Source organism: Callithrix jacchus, chromosome 8 (genome assembly GCF_049354715.1).
Source record: "Callithrix jacchus isolate 240 chromosome 8, calJac240_pri, whole genome shotgun sequence".
NCBI classification, from domain to species: Eukaryota; Metazoa; Chordata; class Mammalia; order Primates; family Cebidae; genus Callithrix; species Callithrix jacchus.
This window is the reverse complement of record NC_133509.1, coordinates 12,086,272-12,104,751: the sequence shown is the minus strand read 5'-3', so window position 1 is coordinate 12,104,751 and position 18,480 is coordinate 12,086,272. Positions and strand designations below refer to the sequence as shown.

Below are 18,480 nucleotides of genomic sequence, written 5' to 3'. Positions count from 1 at the left end.
TATGTGTATGGCCGGGCGCGGTGGCTCATGTCAGTAATCCCAGCACTTTGGGAGGCCAAGGCAGGTGGATCACGGTGTTAGGAGACCGAGACCATCCTGGCCAACATGGTGAAACCCCATCTCTACTAAAAATACAAAAATTAGCTGGGCATGGTGGCGCGTGCCTGTAATTCCAGCTACTGGGGAGGCTGAGGCAGGAGAATCACTTGAACCCAGGAGTCAGAGGTTGCAGTGAGCCGAGATTGTGCCCCTGTACTCCAGCCTGGTGACAAATAAGACTGTCTCAAAAAAAAAAAAAAAAAAACTGGGCATGGCGCTAGCCTGTAATACCAGCTACTTGGGAGACTGAGGCACGACAATAGCTTGAACTCGGGAGGATGAGGTTGCAGTGAACCAAGCTCGCACCATTGCACTCCAGCCTAGGCAAAGGAGTGAGGCTCTGTCTCAAAAAAATATATAAAAATAAAAAAATAAAATGGGGCCAATAATAACACCTATTTCACAGTCTTGGGACAACATCTGAAATATTCTGGATGAGGCTGAGAGTTTAGGTAACTTGTCCAGGGCCATTCTGCTAGGAAGAAACTGAGACAGAATGAATACCCAGCCCCCCTCTTCAGCTGAGAGGAGTGTGACAGGCAAATTGGAGAATGAGGCAGAGATGGAGCAAATATCTTGGGCCAGACTGGGGCCCAGGACCAGGGTTTTAATTTGTCCTGGGCTTCCGGCCCTGACTCTGAGCCAGTCCAATCTCTCTTTGAGTCTCGGTTTTCTTCTCTGAAAAATGGGAAGGATAGGATAGCAACCCTGCTTTGCAGCTGAGCATCCCATAAAGCCTCCGACTTGGGGTGGGAATTGGAATTCCACACTTGCTGTGTGGCTCCAGGCCTTGGGGAAAGGAAGTGGGGCTGCCTAGGGGATCATATGCCTGTGGATGGGAAAAAGGGCTTCCTGAAATAATAGCTAACACTTAAATTGCATTGTGTGTCAGGCACTGTTGTAAGCACTTTATATTAACTCCTTGCAACAGTTGAAGGAATAGATACTATTATTTCTCCCCCCACCATGGATATTATCCATTTATTGCTTATAGCAACACTGTGAATTAGAAATTATTAATGGCCTTATTTCATATATATGAAGAGACTGAATTGCTGAGAGGTTTAGTCACATAGCCAGAGAGTGGCAGAAGTAGGCCTGGAATGCAGCTAAGCTAATTCAAGAGCAGGGGTCCCCAACCCCAGGGCCACGGACCTCAGGAACGAGGCCACGCAGCAGGAGGTGAACAGTGAGCAAGCGAAGCTTCGTCTATGTTTATAGCCACTCCCCATCCTCATTACTGCCTGATCGCTGCCTCCTATCAGATCAGTGGCAGCAGCATTAGATTCTCATTGGAGGGTGAATCCTGTTGTGAACTGTGCATGGGAGGGATCTAGGTTGCCTGGCCCTTATGAGAGTCTAATGCCTGATGATCTCTCACTGTCTCCCATCACCTCCAGATCGGACTGTTTAGTTGCAGGAGAACAAGCTCAGGGCTCCCATTGATTCTACGTATGGTGAGTTGTAGAATTATTTCATTATATGTTACAATAATAATATAAGTAAAGTGCACAATAAATGTCATATGCTTGAATCATCCCGAAACCATCTCCCCTCTGCCGTCCATGGGAAAACTGTCTTTCACAAAACTGGTCGCTGGTGCCAAAAAGGCTGGGGACCACTAGGGGGTATGCCCATACCATTGTGGTTTTTTTTTTTTGTTTTGTTTGTTTGTTTGTTTTGAGACAAGAGTCTCACTCTGTTGCCCAGGCTGGAGTGCAGTGGCGTGATCTCAGCTCACTGCAACCTTCGCCTATTGGGTTCAAGTGATTCTTTTGTCTGCTCCCATAGTAGATAGGACTACAGGCATGCACTACCACGCCCGGCTAATTTTTGTATTTTTAGTAGAGACGGTTTCACCTTGTTGGCCAGGCTGGTCTTGAACTCTTGATCTCAAGTGATCCACTCTCCTCGGCCTCCCAAATTGCTGGGCCATACCACAGTGCTCCGATGCCTCTCTGTGCTACGAATGCTGGGTAGAGACCTTGTGTCAGGAGGGCATATTTGGAAGGCACTTCAGGCTCATAATGGTTCAATCCTCTCACTTACAGTGGAGGACTTGGGGCAGAGGGAAAAGGGAAGTGCCCAGGGTCTTGTAGCTTGAGGCAGACAGCCTCAGGCCTCCTGCTGCCCACTCCATGGCACTTTTCCCACTGCATGGCACTATTCTGGGTGACCAGCCAAAACTATGGGTCCCAAAATGGAGCCGGGGATGGAATGGAGCTTAATGAGTATCTCCACCTGCCACCTTATTCTAAGGTGAGGAAGCTGAGGCCCAGACATGTGTAAAATGGTATCTGCCATTCAGATGTTCAGCTGCCCCATCCTTACCTGCAGGCCTTCTTAGGGAGGATGGGTGGCTCGCAATGACCAAGTAGAAGGTGGGAAGAAGGCAGGGTAACTTCTCTCCCCCTTAGAATACGCATAGATCTTCACGTATGAATCTGCAGACTCAACAGGAATGTGCCCCCCGCCCCCCGCTAGGGAACTCCCACCCAGTTCGTTCCATCAAAGCAGTGATGGGATGTGGGGAGCACTTGGGTGAGCCTGGGAAGCCAGAGGCCTGGAGGAGGCAGCCAGAAATATCTCTGACTCTGCCCCAGGGACCAGACAGGAAGAGGAGGAGGAGATGGGGGGATGGGTGGGCAGGAGTCCCCACGAATACTATCCCAGGCCCTCTGCCAGCTTCTCTCTTTCCCCAAGGCCGGATATTGGCTGAATGGCCTGGGGTGCCCAGGCAGGAAATATGACAGTCCCAATCTTGGGGACCAGTGGGCTCCCAGTGCTGGGTCTTGACAGTGTCCTTCCTTGCTGGTGGCTTTAGTGGTAGGAAGAGGGTATCTGTTCCCATTTCACAGATGAAGAAAGAAAGGCTTAGAAATGAGCTGGACTTTTCCTTGGTTATGAATGGGGATGTGGGGCTGAACTGAACCCCGCCCACTGACCCCAGCTGCTTCTCCTCACCTGCACTAGTCTTGCCTGGGGGGGATGGGGGGGGAAACAGTTGCCTCCTGCTGGGGGCAAGGCTGCGGAAGACTGACTCCCAGGGGCTATCTGCTGCATAGTACTGGGACCATAGTTCCCTCCCAGATGGCCTGTTTCAGACACCTAGTAACTGGCAGACACAACCAGATGGAACCATTGCGTGGCCCTCTCCAGAGAGCAGGAGGGGGAGGGAGCGCAAACCCCTCCTGGCTGAAGTTTGCTCTCGGCTTGATTTTTTCCAAGTCCGGCCCTGCCTTGAGTGGGCTGGGGCTTGTGCACACACCCAGTTTCCACCTTCAGCAGCCAGGCAGTGGGGAGGGGGTCACCCAAGGTGGGGGTTCATGTTTTCCTGAGGCTGGGCTGAGGATCAGCCCTTTTGTCCCACCCCCAAGGCCCCAGTGGGGTGTTGCCTGCAGCTGGGGAGAGTTTCCTCCTCCTGGACACTGAGTGTCCCTCTGGGATTTGGAGAGGACAAGGAACTATCCCGGCTGTGGGCAGCCCACAGAGTTCCCAGGCCCTGCTCGACCCTGCACTAACCTCCCTCTCCACTCTGCATCCCCCACACTGGGTGAGGTTGGGGATGGGGGCAAAGAAAGGAGAAAGGAGGCTGCCTCAGACTCTGAGCCTTTCTAGAGCGCAGACCTAGTGTTGTTCATCCCTGTATCCACAATGATTGGCACACAGTAGGCGTCTGTTAAGTAGACTCTCTGGGATGCTAACCTGTGGGAGTCTCCAGTCTGATAGAGAAGCTATGACCCTTGACCTGGGAGACATGCCCACCCTCTGAAGTCCCGTGGGAATGCCCTGGCCCTTGTCACTCATGAACGTAGGTGTTTGTGCATACAAGGTAGTGAGTGACTTGTACTGCCTGGACCTGGAGAAGGAAGAGCACTGGACTGGGAGTCAGGATTCCTGCCTGGGCTCTGAGGCTGTTACCACCACTGCCTTACAAAAGCTACCCGAACTCTTCAGGCTACAGTGCTTCATCTGTCCAGTGGAATTTGAATCTGACTTCTAAGGCTCAGCTTTGACATCTGAACTTATCATTCAACAAGCACAGAAGTGGTTGTCATGTTGTGCCTCCAGAAGAGGCAACCACATCACCAGAGGATACCAAAAGCTTAGCTTTATATAAAGTGGCTCCTGGGGATGGGTGGCAAGGGTAGGCCCTGCCATCAGGAAAACCTCACAGGCCCTACATGTCTAGACCTATATTTGCTCCAGTCGTTCACTCCAGAGATACCAAGTGAGCACCTGCTGCATACCGACTGCTGGGCATGGTGCCACATCCTTTGCATTTTGAGTGCCCAGGAACTCCTATGAAACCCTCGATGGGGGTTGGGGATAGAGGGTAAGGAGAGTTGGGGTACTTGCCCTAGCAGAATAACCTCTCTCTTGACCTGAAGCATATATACAAATGTCACTAAACGTTTAGTGTGGAAGTCACTAAACAGTTGTGACTTCTTTGTAGGTGGATGAGAAATGTGTGCCATTTATATCCAGAGAAGGAGAGGGAACTAACCCTATTTCTTCAAGCTCTGAATAGGACACATGTCATCTAATATACTTCTTGATATTGTCCCTGTTTTATGTTATTTTGAGACAAGGTCTCGCTCCGTCACCCAGGCTGGAGTGCAGTGGTGCAAATACAGCTCACTGCAGCCTCGACCACCTGGGCTCAAGCTATCTTCCCACCGTGGCCTCCCATGTAGCTGGGACTATGGGTGCACGCTACCATGCCCGGCTAATTTTTTTTATATATGTTTTTGTAGAGACAGGGTTTCATGATGTTGCCCAGGCTTGTCCTTATTTTAAAGATGAGGAACTGAGGCCCGGAAAGGCAAAGTAGTTTATTCCAGGGTCTAACAGTAGCAGCCCATGGGTGAGGAAACTGGGGATGGAGAAGGGCTGGTCGCAGCCGTGAGGTGGGCACTGTTTTCTTCTCAAGGCTCAGAAGAGGGGCAGACTTTGAGCACTGACCTGTCATAGCTCAGGGTCCCAGCAACCAGCTGGCCACCAGCTCAAATAATCTCTGAACTAGAAGAGAATTAAGGGTCATGATAGAGTCTTCTCTACAACACTTTCTTAAAGTGGTCACTCCCTTGGTTGCTGCCACTGTCAGGGGAGAGGGGTTCAGTTCCACCAAAGACAGTCCTTTCTAACTATGGACAGTCAGATGGTTACAGAGTTCACCCTCGGACTGAGCTAGAATCTTGCAGCTCCCATCTCTTGGTTGGTTAAGTTTAAAGATGAGGAACTGAGACCAGATAGATGTCAAGTAACATCCCAGCATCACTCAAGCTGGGAAGTAACAGAGCTTAAGTTTCCCTGCAGCTGGGCCGGTGCAGGCCCAGAGCTAGCCCTGTCTCCAGCAGTCATCCATGGAGATGATTGGTTTTAACCCCACAGGCCCCATCTGGAACCAGTCTGTCTTCACAGGATGGGTCAGCCCAGGGATGTGGCTGGAACTTGGCTCCCACTTTCTCAACTCCTATAACTCAAAGGAAAACCCTTGGCCATTAGCTATATGACTAACTCTGGCCTGAGAGTGTAATCTAAACAAATTCCACCCAATACCTTAAAACACAGCTGGTTTACCATGATACCCCCAAAACACAACTAAACCGAGTCAATATCCACATCCTGGCCAGGAAAATAATTGTTCTCCGTTGAAGAGACGTTATTACCGTCCAGGTCTGACCCTGGGCCCTGCCTGCGGACTGGTTTTCCGTGGTTCCTCTCTGGGTGGGTGGGTGGGTAGATGAGTTAACCATCTGGGGGAAGCAGGAGGAGAAGGGCTCCCGGGAGAGGTCTCTCAGGTCCCCACGCCTTTCCACACTCTAGCCTGGAATGTGCTCCTGAAGAGATGCCTCACACGGTTCTAGAATGTACACAGGCTGGAGCCCAGAGCTGATTCTGTCACTCTCTATTATGGCTCATTTCCCCTTCCTTTAGTATTTATAGATGGGGATACCAAAGCCCAAAGAAACAAGGTGGCTTGCCTGAGATCACTCCTGGAAGGAGCTAAGCGCGCAGGGTCGTGGTGTGGGCCCTCTGGCCTGTCTTCGGTATGACCAGATTTATCCTGAGTCCCAAGGGGAATGAATGACCAGGTGACCCCTGCCAGGCTCACCACCAATCCCAGAATTGCTGTAGGCAGGAGGCGGTGCCAGGTTTTAGAACAAACACCCCATTTACACAACAAGCTACCAACACATGCAACTCATTAGTTCCCATTAGGGAGAGACAGTAATTCAGGATGGATTAGGTTTCTTGAAGCTGAACCCACATTGGCCCTGAAATCTTAGTAAGGGGTTCTCTCTGCCCCCCCGCCCCTCCCAGAAGCCTGGGTTCTGCAGTGAGGCCACTACCGTCTTCACAGGAAAGGGCAGAATAGTGTGATTGGGGATATAGAGTGCCAAGGCTGAGCTAAAGAACGGGCAAGGCTTGGAATTGAACCCGGGAAGCTTCCTGGAGGAGGAGGCGGGGCCCGCTGGTAGAACAGAGGGAGGGGTGGATTTTCTTGCTGGTGAAAAGATTGAGTGGGAGGTTGGGGAAGAGTGCAAACATCCCTCCCCTCTATCCCTCTATCCCTGGGAATCCCTCTCTGTGCTCCTTCCCGGCAGGGTCCGGGTACGCTCGGGAGGGTGACGGGGCCGAGACCCGCGGTGGGGGCGCGGCTGGCCGGAGCTCCCTCCCCGCGCCGGGAACCGAGTTAGCGCGCCCCGCGGGGGGCTTCGCAGCCCTTACAAGGAGTTTGGTGGCGTTAGGGCGGCCCCGCCCGCGGGCTCCACCGGCCCCTCCTCCCCGCCGGGTGGTAGCCAGCTGGGAGCTCTACGCCGGGCCGAGGGCGCGGACGCCGACGGGGCCAGGCCTGCGCGCGCCAGGGAAGCTCGCGCCCCGCTCTCCAGGGCCCCGACGGGCAGGGCGCTGCGCGGGGCCCACCGGCCGTAGACCTGCGTGGCTCTCCAGGGCGTCGCCATGTCCTCAGTGTTTGGAAAACCCCGCGCGGGCAGCGGGCCGCAGAGCGCGCCCCTCGAGGTGAACCTGGCCATCCTGGGACGCCGAGGGGCCGGCAAGTCCGGTGAGTGGCGCGGGGGACCCTGAGCCGCCGGTTGCAGAGCTGGGCGTGGGTGGGGGGACAGTGCTCTGTGTACTTGGGGGCAGGTTCTTCCACTGGCTTGGGGAGCCTCCTTCACCCAGGTGGGTCGCACAAGACTCCGTGATTTTCTTTGCCTCAGTTTCCCTGTTGCCGGCCTTTCTTTTCTCCCGGCTTCCTGCTCAGCTCCTCCGTCTTCTGTCTCTGCCTGCCTCTTCCCTTTGTGTCTTCCCACTGTCTCTGTCCCCCGTGTCTGTGAGCCCTGCTGTCTCTCCCCTCTCTCTGTGGGAGTGTGTCTCGGGAGTCCCCTACTACCAACCTTCCAACCCCTACCCCCACACGCTCTCTCTCTGGGGCCAGCAGTCGGTCTTGGCAACGGGCTCTAAAGGGACCTGTTCGCACTGATCCCCCCCCCCCCCCCCCCCCCCCCGCCCGAGGAGACTCTTGGAGTTTAGTCGCAGCCTTGCTACTCCCTGATTAGGCTTGGGGGAAGACTTCCCGTCCAACCCCTCCCGCTCCACACCCAACCCGCTTGGAAGGGAGCTGGTGAAGTCACTAGCTATTGAGATTTCTCAGGGACTGTTCATTCCCGCACTCCCACCCCCATTCCCTGGGATTCTGGGACCAGTTGTGCATTCTTATAAAATTTGTTTGTTTCGAGCCAGACCCCTCTCAACTTTCTGGAAACACATTGGGTTATGGTTCCAGGTGCCTGGGATTGTCCTTGATGAGCAAGATCTTGGGCTTCCATTGAGATAATTTGTGTCAACTCTGAACTATGTCACTCCTGGAAAGAGGGAGGGCAGAGGGGGTCCTCCATTGGCTGTTTTTCCAACTGTAGCCATCAGTGATGGCCAACCCGAGCTCAGCTGGCTGTGGGTTTCCTCCCCAGAGTGTTCTGTGAGACACACTGGGGTCTACTCTCTGATTTTGAAGCCAGCCCATCCGGGTCAGAGAGGGGACTCTGAATCTGATTTTCCTACAGAAGGGATTACCCTCTTCCTTTGAAAGATTTGCCCTTTGAAAATCAGATTGTTACCCGTAACTGTAACTGGTACAGTTTAACCAGTGACTATATGAAAGAAAATTTGAATTTTAAAATGCGTATTCCCTTGGTATTAGTTTGCAAACTGACACTGTTAGGAACCCTGGGAAACACTCTTAAGGATTTTATTCACGATGTCACTTTTTTTTTTTTAAGACATGTCATGTCTTGCTCTGTCACTCAGGCTGGAGTTCAGTGTGCAGTCATGACTCACAATAGCGATCCTCCTCCTCAGCCTCCTCTAGCCTCAGCTAGGTCTATAGGCATGCCACCATGCGTGGTTAATTTTTAATTTTTTTAGAGATAGGGTCTCACTATATTGCCCAGGCTGGTCTCAATCCCCCAGCCTTGGCCTCCCAAAGCACTGGAATTACAGGCATCACATTACTTTCCTTTGTCTCTCTTTTTCTCTCCTTCCCTCCCCTCCCCTTTCCTCCCCTCCCCTTTCCTCCCCTCCCCTTTCCTCCCCTCCCCTTCCCCTTCCCCTCCCCTCCCCCTTCCCCTCCCCTCCCCTCCCCTTTCCCCTCCCCTTCCTTCCCTTTCTTTCCTACCCCTTCCCCCTTTCCCCCCCTTCCCCCTCCCCTCCCCTTCCCTCCCCTTCCCCCTCCCCTCCCCTTCCCTCCCCTTCCCCCTCCCCTCCCCTTCCCTCCCCTTCCCCCTCCCCTCCCCTTCCCTCCCCTTCCCTCCCCTCCCTTCCCCTTCCCTCCCCCTTCTCTCCCCCTCTACTCCCCTCCCCTCCCCTTTCCTCCCCTCCCCTTTCCTCCCCTCCCCTTCCCTCCCTTTCCCTTCCCTCCCCTCCCCTTCCCTCCCCTTCCCCCTCCCCTCCCCTTCCCTCCCCTTCCCCCTCCCCTCCCCTTCCCTCCCCTTCCCCCTCCCCCTCCCCTCCCCTCCCCTCTCCCCCTCCTTCCCCTCCTCTTTCCTTCCCTCCTCTTCCCCTCCCCTTCCCTTCCCCCACTCTTCTCCCGGGTCTCCCTCTCCTCTCTTTCCTTTCCCTCCCTTCCCCTTTCCTTCCCTCCCCTCCCCTTCCCTTCATCTTTCCCTCCCTCCTTCCTTCTTTCTTTCTGGCTCCAAAGGGACTCTTTTCTTTTCTCTCTCTCTCTCTCTTTCTGTCTCTCTCTTTCCTCCCTTCCCTTCCCTCCCTCCCTCCCTCCCTTCTCTCTCTTTTTCTTTCTTTTCTTTTCTTTCTTTTCCCTCCCTCCCTCTCTCCCAAACAAGCAGTAGTGAACATTACTTTTTGAGGGTTCAATATAGTAGTTGGTTGGTCCTTGCTTTATGTGGCTGCACTCTGAACTTAGAGAGCTTAACTCTTGAGTTTTACATTTTGGGGAGATACCTGTGTTGAGTGTGAGGCCCCAGGGAGAGCCAAGACTTGCGATATGGAGGACCAGGACCAGCGTGTGTTTCTTTGGGACACGGGACTTCGTCTGGAAATCCCAGCCGCTTGGGAATTTATACCCTACCCAAGGATCAACCACTGATCAACTCTGCTCATCCTGTGTTTTTGGCTTGTAGCCAAAGTCTGGAATAAATAGCCCCACACTTCAGAATCTTTGTGATTGGTCCGGGGTGGGGAACGCCTCCCTTCGGTTGGGGTTTCACCAGGCCGACTCTAGGGTAATGGTGGCATGTGTCCTGACCGCTGAGTCCATACCTTCACAAACACCCCTTAGGCTCGCCTCTCATTGCTTTCCTAGCCATTAAAAGAAAATTTCAGGGTGCGATTAGAGTCACTTGGCTCTCCCCCTATTTCTGGTTTCTTCTGAACCTCTCAAAGTAATCCCTCAGTTCCCTAGCTTCGTTCTCTGGGAGAGCTGAGGTTGGTGTCAGGTGGAGATCACAGAGGTGAGATAAGGCCTCCCTAAAACAAGGGGCCAGCAGCTGGACACAGCAGGAGAGACAGAGCCAACCTCTTTCTGCTTCTTGCAGCCCTGACCGTGAAGTTTCTGACCAAGAGGTTTATCAGCGAATACGATCCCAACTTGGGTAAGAAACGACTCCTCCCTGTTCCTCCTCCTACCTGCACCCCACTGGAGTGCCCCCTGGGACCTGCCCCGTGGGTGGGTGCCGACCAGGACTGCACGTCTGGGGAGAGAAGGAAGAAGCTGCCAGCATGAGTCAGCCCGTGGGGGAAGATATTTTAAGTGTCAGAAATAGCCCACCCCAGACAATCGGGGGGTTGGCCTAGTTCATATAACTAAGAGAGGCTGATTTACCCTAAAACAGGAGGTGTGATGAAAGTTAAGAAAATGAAAATAAACATACCAGGACATCCACATCCAAGCAAGTATTCTTCTTGGGCCGGGCACAGTGGCTCAGCCTGCAATCTCCGGACTTTGGGAGGCCGAGGCAGGTGGATCACCTGATGTCAGGAGTTAATGACCAGCCTGGCCCACAGGGAGACACCCCGTCTCTGCTAAAAATACGAAAGTTGGCTGGGCATAGTGGCATGCGCCTGTAATCCCAGCTTCTAGGGAAGCTGAGGCAGGAGTATCGCTTGAACCTGGGAGGCAGAGGGTTGCAGTGAGCCGAGATTGCACCACTGCACTCCAGCCTGGGCAACAGAGTGAGATTCCATCTCAAAAAAAAAAAAATCAAGAAACAAATAGGTATTATTCTTCAAGATGGTCACTCAGTGTTCTCTTCCAGAAAATCTAGGCAAGACGTTTGAGAAATTCTCCAGTGGAGTTGCTTCTGAACCAGTTTTTAACCGTGTGAGAAAACAGCTCTCGGTATTGCTGCGTCATGGTATACTGGAGAAAGGAATGTTTCGGTGTCAGTCAGAGCTGGGTTTCAATCCTGCCTGGCTCTGCCCCTCACTGGCAACTGGAGCCAGTCAGCTAACCTCTCTGAGCTGTTTTCTGGTCTGTAAAATGGGCATTAAAAGTACCTATCTCAGAGAATTGCCGTGAGGATTAAAGCAGTAACACACGTGGAAGCTCCGGCCTAGTACTTGACCCACAGCAGGCACTCAATGCGTTTTTGCTTTTCCTTCCTCCTCAGATGGCTTCCTGTACACAATGGCTTCGATTCCCTTCTAGAACAAATCAAAGCAGGATTTTATCAGCATAAGTGTAGCTTGAAGCTCACATGTATAACATTTTTCTGTTGTAAACTGTTCACTGAGAGCAATAAGGTTGTCTGGGTGATTGTAGCCATTTGTTTTGCTTTTTGGGTTTGAGATGGTGTTTTGCTTTGTTGCCAGGCTGGTGTGCAGTGGTGCGAACTCCGCTCGCTGCATCCTCTGCCTCCCGGGTTCAAATGATTTCCCTGCCTCAGCCTCCCAAGTAGCGCCACCACGCCCAGCTAACTTTTGTGTTTTTAGTAGAGACGGGATTCACCATGTTGGCCACGATGGTCTTGATCTCAATTCACCTCGTGATCCACCTGCCTCAGCCTCCCAAAGTGCTGGGATTACAGGCGTGAGCCACTGCCCCCGGCCGATCTTAGCCTTTTGAGAATGGGTCTTGGATTATTTTCCTCATTCGTAAAAATCCAATAAAGCATTCATGGGACACCTGAGAGCCCTCCAAAGAAGCCCAGGGCTCTGTGGCACAAGTGGAAGCCCCTGCACTGCCTGCAGCAGGCCTGTGATACGGTGCCACTGCCACACCTGGAGGGGAGAGCTCCTTACCCCCGTGGTGCCCAGCCCCTTAGCTCAGGCTGGAGTCCAGCACCAAATCCCAGCGTGGGAGCAGGCAGAGACATCGGGGCTATTTAGTCCCCCGGTTTACAAAAAGCTTTTCCTTAGGTAGCAGAAGCTCTTCTTCGAAATTTTATTTTATTTTATTTTTCTTTAAGAGATGGGGTTTCACCATGTTGACCAGGCTGGTCTCAAACTCCTGACATCAGGTGATCCACCCACCTGCTGCTTCTTCCAAATTTTAAACAGAACCCCCCTCTGTGTCAGAGAGAGCAAAGGGATTCCCATGGGTAAGTCAGGGATGCAGGGCAGGTGACATGGTGACAGTCCCTAAGGGGTTTGTTCCTCAAAGCTCTGCTTGACCCCCGATGCCTTGCCATAGCCCTTTAGTGCTACTGTGAAGGAAACAGGCCCAAGGAGCTGAGGACTCTGGGCTAAGGTCACCCAGAGGAGCCCCTTTGATTAGCAGAGGCCAGCTCTGGAGAGAGGAGGACACGGGGCACAGTGATGTGCTGGCCGTGGAGGTGTTGGGAGAGACCAGGGCCTGGAATAGAGATGGGGTGTAGAGACCGAGGGCAGAGGTGAGGTGGGAGGGCGGGAAGGAAAGGCACACAAACAGACACTGTGTCAAGGACAAAGGGAATTCCCAAGGACAGGGCCTCAAAAGACATATGCCTGATTCAAATATTGCATGGGTCATGTGTACACTAAAAATCATTCCTTTTTGTTTGATAGATTTAACTGGGCATCTTGCATTTCTCCTGGCGACTCATCTCTAGTCTCTCTTCCTCCCTGCCCTCCAATCCATACTGTCACGGGGTCCCACTGGATGAGCCTATTGCAGTGGTGGTTGGTGGTTTGAGCCTCCTGATTGAGTAATTTTGGAGTTCTGACCTGGTAGTGGAATGCATGGTCAGACTGTCTGGGAGGCAGGCAGCCCCTCAGTGGTCGGTCCCTTCAGCCTGTGGTCTCTCCCGCTGTACTGACAGCCCACGAGTCAGAGAGCCAACCAGACATTCCCCCCCAGGCTGTCTGGGAGGCCAGTGCCACTCCTCAAAGGTTCTGCTGAGAAGGGTCTAAAGATTCCGGCCACTGTCCCATTGTTGGTTCCAGCAGCAGCAGAGACTGGGACGAGAACATTTCCTTCTGTGGATAAAGGTCTCAACGTTCTGCGGGGGTGGGTAGCCATCAGCAGTCCCGGTAAAACAACTCTCTACACCCTTCCTAGGTCTTCTGAGAGCCTGAGTTGGTGAGCCTCGAGGGTGGAGACTCATTCCCGTTTCCAGCAGGTAGCACAGTCCTAGGCTCAGTGTAGATGAGGGTTTAACTGTGGGGGTAAATTCTGGTTTTAGGATTACCCTTTAAAGAAGAGCTCCTATCACGATCCCCATTTTATAGGTGGAGAAATGGAGGAAGAAAGGGCCCAGTGATTTGCCTAAGATTATGGAGACCCAAAGGAAGATGAGGTGTGGCTCCAGTTGCTCTCCTAGGAGCAGCCTCATGTCATAGAGGGCCTGGAGCCAGAGGTCTGTGTGGGATGGGGCCCTCTGAGCAGCGGTTTCCCCATCTGGAAGATGGGACTAATAGCCTGCCTGTGCTCTGGCTGTGTAAGAGTTGCATGGTGTTCTGGGGTGTGGCTGGTAGAGCTGGTAGGAGCTGAGAGATTCAGGGTCTGTGGAAGGGCTCTGCCTGGGCTGAGCCCTGCAGGAATGGTCAGGGGTCTCCAGGAGAATATTCTCCTCTCCCATAAGGGCTGAGGGTGCCCCATCTGACTCAGCCCAGGGAGAATGTCAGCTTCTCACTCCTCGTGCCCTCCTGCTCCAGTGAGGGCATAGGCACCATTTCTGAGGCAGCTCCCTACCTACACTCTGATGTGAGCTTCTATGGTGCCTTTAAAAAATTACTATTATTGGGCTGGGTGCGATGGCTCCTGCCTGTAATCCCAGCAGTTTGGGAGGCTGAGGTAGGTGGATATTCTGAGGTCAGGAGTTCGAGACCAGCCTGGCCAACCTGGTGAAACCCTGTCTGTACTAAAAATACAAAAAAAAAAAAAGAAAAATTAGCTGGGCGTGGTGATGAGTGCCTGTAATCCCAGCAACTCAGGAGGCTGAGGCAGGAGAATCACTTGAGCCCAGGAGGCAGAGGTTGTAGTGAGCCGAGATCGTACCATTGCACTCCAGCCTGGGTGACAGAGCAAGACTCTCTCAAAGAAGAAATTATTATTACTGTAAATGAGAGGAGAACAACTTTGGGAAATGACTCTTCTCTCAGCACAAAAGTCCGTGGAATAGTAATTAGAACCAGGTATTGGGAAGACCATATATTTAAGGACACTAGAGTATCCTGAGGCAGAGACTTGGTGATAGCAAGACTGGACTGGACATTACTGTGACTGAAAGGAGCCCCCCACTCCTGCCCCAGCCCCTGAGGCCAGTCACCTCTTCTGTAAAGGGAAGCTGGACAGTATGAGCTCTGAGACTTCTTCCAGCTCACGCAACCATGTTCCACATCCCCACTGGACTGGGCAATTCTGGTCTCCCTTTGTACCCTGCCCAGACAGAGCTGGAGGGTGGGCTGATTCACTGAGCAGTCAGGGCGTGAGGGAGTCCCAGGCTAGAAGCCCTGAGTTCAAGTTCCTTCTGCTGTGTGGCCTTGGGCAAGTTCAAGTTCCTTCTGCTGTGTGGCCTTGGGTGAGATCCCTTCTCTGGGCCTTCACCTCGTCATCTCTCTACAGCGGAGCTAACAGCAACCTTGAAGGCTGTCATGTCAGCAGGAGACCAAGGTGTGGCTGGCGCCTTTCACTGGGGTGGGCAAGACGCTGAGCCCATTGGGAGGAACCCTTAAAAGGGGTGCATCTGGTATCTTTGACTGGAAAATAAAGACAGATCTGAAAGAGATGTACGCCTCTAGGGGCAGTTCTTCTTGGACCAAATATAGTTAAACATTTGGGACATAGTTTCCATTACATTTTTTTTTGTCTTTGCATAAGAGCAGTTATTTATCCAAGTCCCCAAAGCAGGCTGGGGACAAGAAGCTGTCTATGATTCATGCTGGATGCTGGTAGACCTGGAGTGTATCCAGGCCTGCTTGGCTGCCAGTGGCCCTCAGAGAGAGCTGTTTGACTGTAAATTCAGCCAGGGTTGGGGGTGTGCCCTCTCACAGTGGATGCTGCCAGGAGGGTAGAGCATCCCAGTTCTGCCAAAGGGGGTCTTCTTTAGGGTCACTAGGGCAGGGGACACCTAGGGAAAGGTGATAACCAAGTCCACTTACACATGTGGGCCAACGACACAGGCACAGATTGGGGTGGGGAGATGACTGTCAACACGGCCACGAGGTCCTCTGCATGGCTGGCCACTTCCTGCTTTCTCAGATTTGAGATCATGAGAACGATATATATAAAAAGGTAACAACTCGAGAAATTCAAATAAGGTCACTGGTTTGGTTCATAGAACCGTATCAATGTAAGTTTCTTTGTGATTCTTGGGCTATTTATGTTAGATGATGACACTGGGGTAAGCTGGGTGAAGAGGACGCAGGAACTCTGTGCTCTTTTACAGCTTCCATGTCAGTCTAAAGTTGTTTGAAAATAAAAAGTAAAAAAAAAAAGACAAAACCCTGGGAATGTGATTCTGCCCTATTAACTTTGGAACACCATGGTTCCCACTGCCCTCACCAGGCATGTATGGGGAGCCAGGCCCCAGGCCCAGGGGGGCCCATCCAGTCCTTACAGAGCCCTGGGAGATGGGACTTTTTTTTTTATTGCATTTTAGGTCGGGGTACATGTGAAGAACATGCAAGATAGTTGCATGGGTACACACATGGCGGTGTGATGTGCTGCCTTCCTGCCCATCACCTGTATCTGGCATTTCTCCCATGTTATCCCTCCCCAACTCGCCACCCCCTGCTGTCCCTCCCCTATTTCCCCCCGACAGACCCCGTGTGTGATGTTTCCCTCCCTGTGTCCATGTGTTCTCATTGTTCAACACCCACCTATGAGTGAGAACATGTGGTATTTGATTTTCTGTTCTTGTGTCAGTTTGCTGAGAATGATGGTTTCCAGATTCATCCATGTCCCTACAAAGGACATGAACTCATCGTTTTTTATGGCTGCATAGTATTCCATGGTGTATATGTGCCACATTTTCCCTGTCCAGTCTATCATCGATGGGCATTTGGGTTGGTTCCAGGTCTTTGCTATTGTAAACAGTGCTGCAGTGAACATTTGTGTGCATGTGTCCTTATAGTAGAACGATTTATAAACCTTTGGATATATATCCAGTAATGGGATTGCTGGGTCAAATGGAATTTCTATTTTTAGATTTTTGAGAAATCGCCACACTGTCTACCACAATGGTTGAACTAATTTACACTCCCACCAGCAGTGTAAAAGGGTTCATATTTCTCCACATACTCTCCAGCATCTGTTGTCTCCAGATTTTTTAATGATCACCATTCTAACTGGCATGAGATGGTATCTCAATGTAGTTTTGATTTGCATTTCTCTTTTTTTTTTTTTGAGACAGAGCATCACTCTTGTTACCCAGGCTGGAGTGCAATGGCGTGATCTCGGCTCACTGCAACTTCTGCCTCCTGGGATCAGGCAATTCTTCTGCCTCAGCCTCCTGAGTAGCTGGGATTACAGGCACGCGCCACCATGCCCAGCTAATTTTTGTATTTTTAGTAGAGACGGGGTTTCACCATGTTGACCAGGATGGTCTCGATCTCTTGACCTCGTGATCCACCTGCCTTGGCCTCCCAACGTGCTGGGATTACAGGCTTGAGCCACCGCGCCCTGCCGTGATTTGCATTTCTCTAATGACCAGTGATGATGAGCATTTTTTCATGTTTGTTGGCCTCATGTATGTCTTCTTTCGTAAAGTGTCTGTTCATATCCTTTGCCCACTTTTGAATGGGCTTGTTTGTTTTTTTTCTTGTAAATCTGTTTTAGTTCTTTGTAAATTCTGGATATCAGCCCTTTGTCATATGGGTAAACTGCAACAATTTTTTCCATTCTGTTGGTTGCCGATTCACTCTAGTGACTGTTTCTTTTGCTGTTCAGAAGCTGTGGAGTTTGATTAGGTCCTATTTGTCTATTTTGGCTTTTGTTGCCAATGCTTTTGGTGTTTTGGTCATGAAGCCCTTTCTTATGCCTATGTCCTGAATGGTTTTGCCTAGATTTTCTTCTAGGGTTTTTATGGTGTTAGGTCTTAAGTCTTTAATCGAGACGGGACTGTTAAATGAGCTCACGTCAAGCACTTCGCACAGCGCCGGAGACAGAGGAAAGGCTCGGAAACTGTTAGCAGAATTATCACAGTATTCTCATTTTAAAACGAGGAAACAGCCTCAGAGAGCTGAAGCGATTTGGCTAAGTCACACAGCTAAAAAGTAGCTGACATTGGGTTTAGTTCCACGTTCTCCAGCTGAAAACGTTTGACTACACTAGACTCCCTGCTGTCATGTTGACACGTGACAAGGATTATTTGTAAAATCTTCTCCGAAGCTTTTTTTTTTTTTGAGACAGCGTCTCACTCTGTCGCCCAGGCTGGAGTGCAGTGGTGTGATCGCAGCTCACTGCGGCCTTCACCTCCTGGGTTCAAGCGATTCTCTTGCCTCAGTCTCCTGGGTAGCTGGGATTACAGGTGCCCACCATCATGCCCAGATAAATTTTTTATTTTTGTAGTGATGGGGTTTCACCATGTTGGCCAAGCTGGTCTTGAACTCCTGACCTCAGGTGATCTGCCCACCTCAGCCTCCCAAAGTGCTGGGATTACAGGCGTGAGCCACTGTGCCCAGCCCCTTCTCGGAATTTCTAAATGTGGTCTGACTGCCATCCCTCCATTGGATTGTGTACTTCTCTTTTCCCTTGTCTCTTCTCCCACTGGGGGCAGGAGGATGGTTGGAGGGGAAGAGGGTAGGAAAGCTTGGGGTTCTGGGATGGAGGGACTGGCAGTGCAGCTCCTGAGCCAGCCTGTGCTGCTAACAGGGTCCTGGGGCCACACACTCGACTCCATCCTGCTGGTTTTGTGTTTGGGCCCAGAACACAGTCCCGCCCCCGAGGCGTGGTCTGTGAGTGACCACTGATGCTGAGCCCTGCAGGTGGAGCAGCAACTCCTTGGTGGGAAGTTCTGCCTGTAGCTTCCATGTGGGTTAGAACCAAGGACTTTCCAGTATTCCCAGCCCCAGAGCAGCTCCAGGTCCCCAAGGCCACACAAGGGTCTAGCACAGAGGGAAGCTCAAACTTAGATCCAAGGCACTGTGTCTGACCCAGCTGACTGTCTGTGTTGTAGAGGACACCTACAGCTCCGAGGAGACTGTGGACCACCAGCCTGTCCACCTGAGGGTCATGGACACTGCAGACCTGGTAACATTACCCCCATCACCTATGCACTGCTACAAAGCATTGTTGCCTCCTGAGAAGTCCTGGCCCAGAGTAGGGATCCTCAGATGGGCATTTAGATGCCTTTTAAGCTCACGTTTGCTGTGTAACCCTGAATGAGGCACTTGACCTCTTTGGGCCTGAATCCTTTCTTTGCCAAATGAGAAGGATGGGACAGGGCCTGGGGAGACCTGACGGTTGCTGGCATCTGCTCTGAGATCCTGTGCTATGGGGCT

General features: G+C 51.9%; 1 protein-coding gene and 1 long non-coding RNA gene across 4 annotated transcripts in view; one reads left to right on the top strand and one right to left on the bottom strand.

The window, feature by feature from the left end:
• Positions 1–18,480, top strand: part of RASL12 (RAS like family 12) — a 38,850-nt gene that overhangs the window by 14,478 nt on the left and 5,892 nt on the right. Inside the window, exons 1-3 of one of the 3 annotated variants that reach the window (XM_035258872.3) lie at positions 6,931–7,168; positions 10,155–10,211; positions 18,156–18,229. In XM_035258872.3, coding sequence (XP_035114763.1) covers positions 7,066–7,168; positions 10,155–10,211; positions 18,156–18,229 — 234 coding nt within the window. In that variant the 5' untranslated portion in view covers positions 6,931–7,065. Of the gene's footprint in view, positions 1–6,930; positions 7,169–9,828; positions 10,071–10,154; positions 10,212–18,155; positions 18,230–18,480 lie in introns of those variants that run through there. The other 2 variants (XM_078333391.1, XM_035258873.3) reach the window with 2 other exon arrangements.
• On the bottom strand, positions 4,916–7,467 carry LOC128928734 (uncharacterized). The gene is made up of 2 exons (XR_008474169.2): positions 5,772–7,467; positions 4,916–5,121 (listed from the first exon to the last, which is right to left on the bottom strand). It is a non-coding gene; the product is annotated as an uncharacterized LOC128928734 (long non-coding RNA).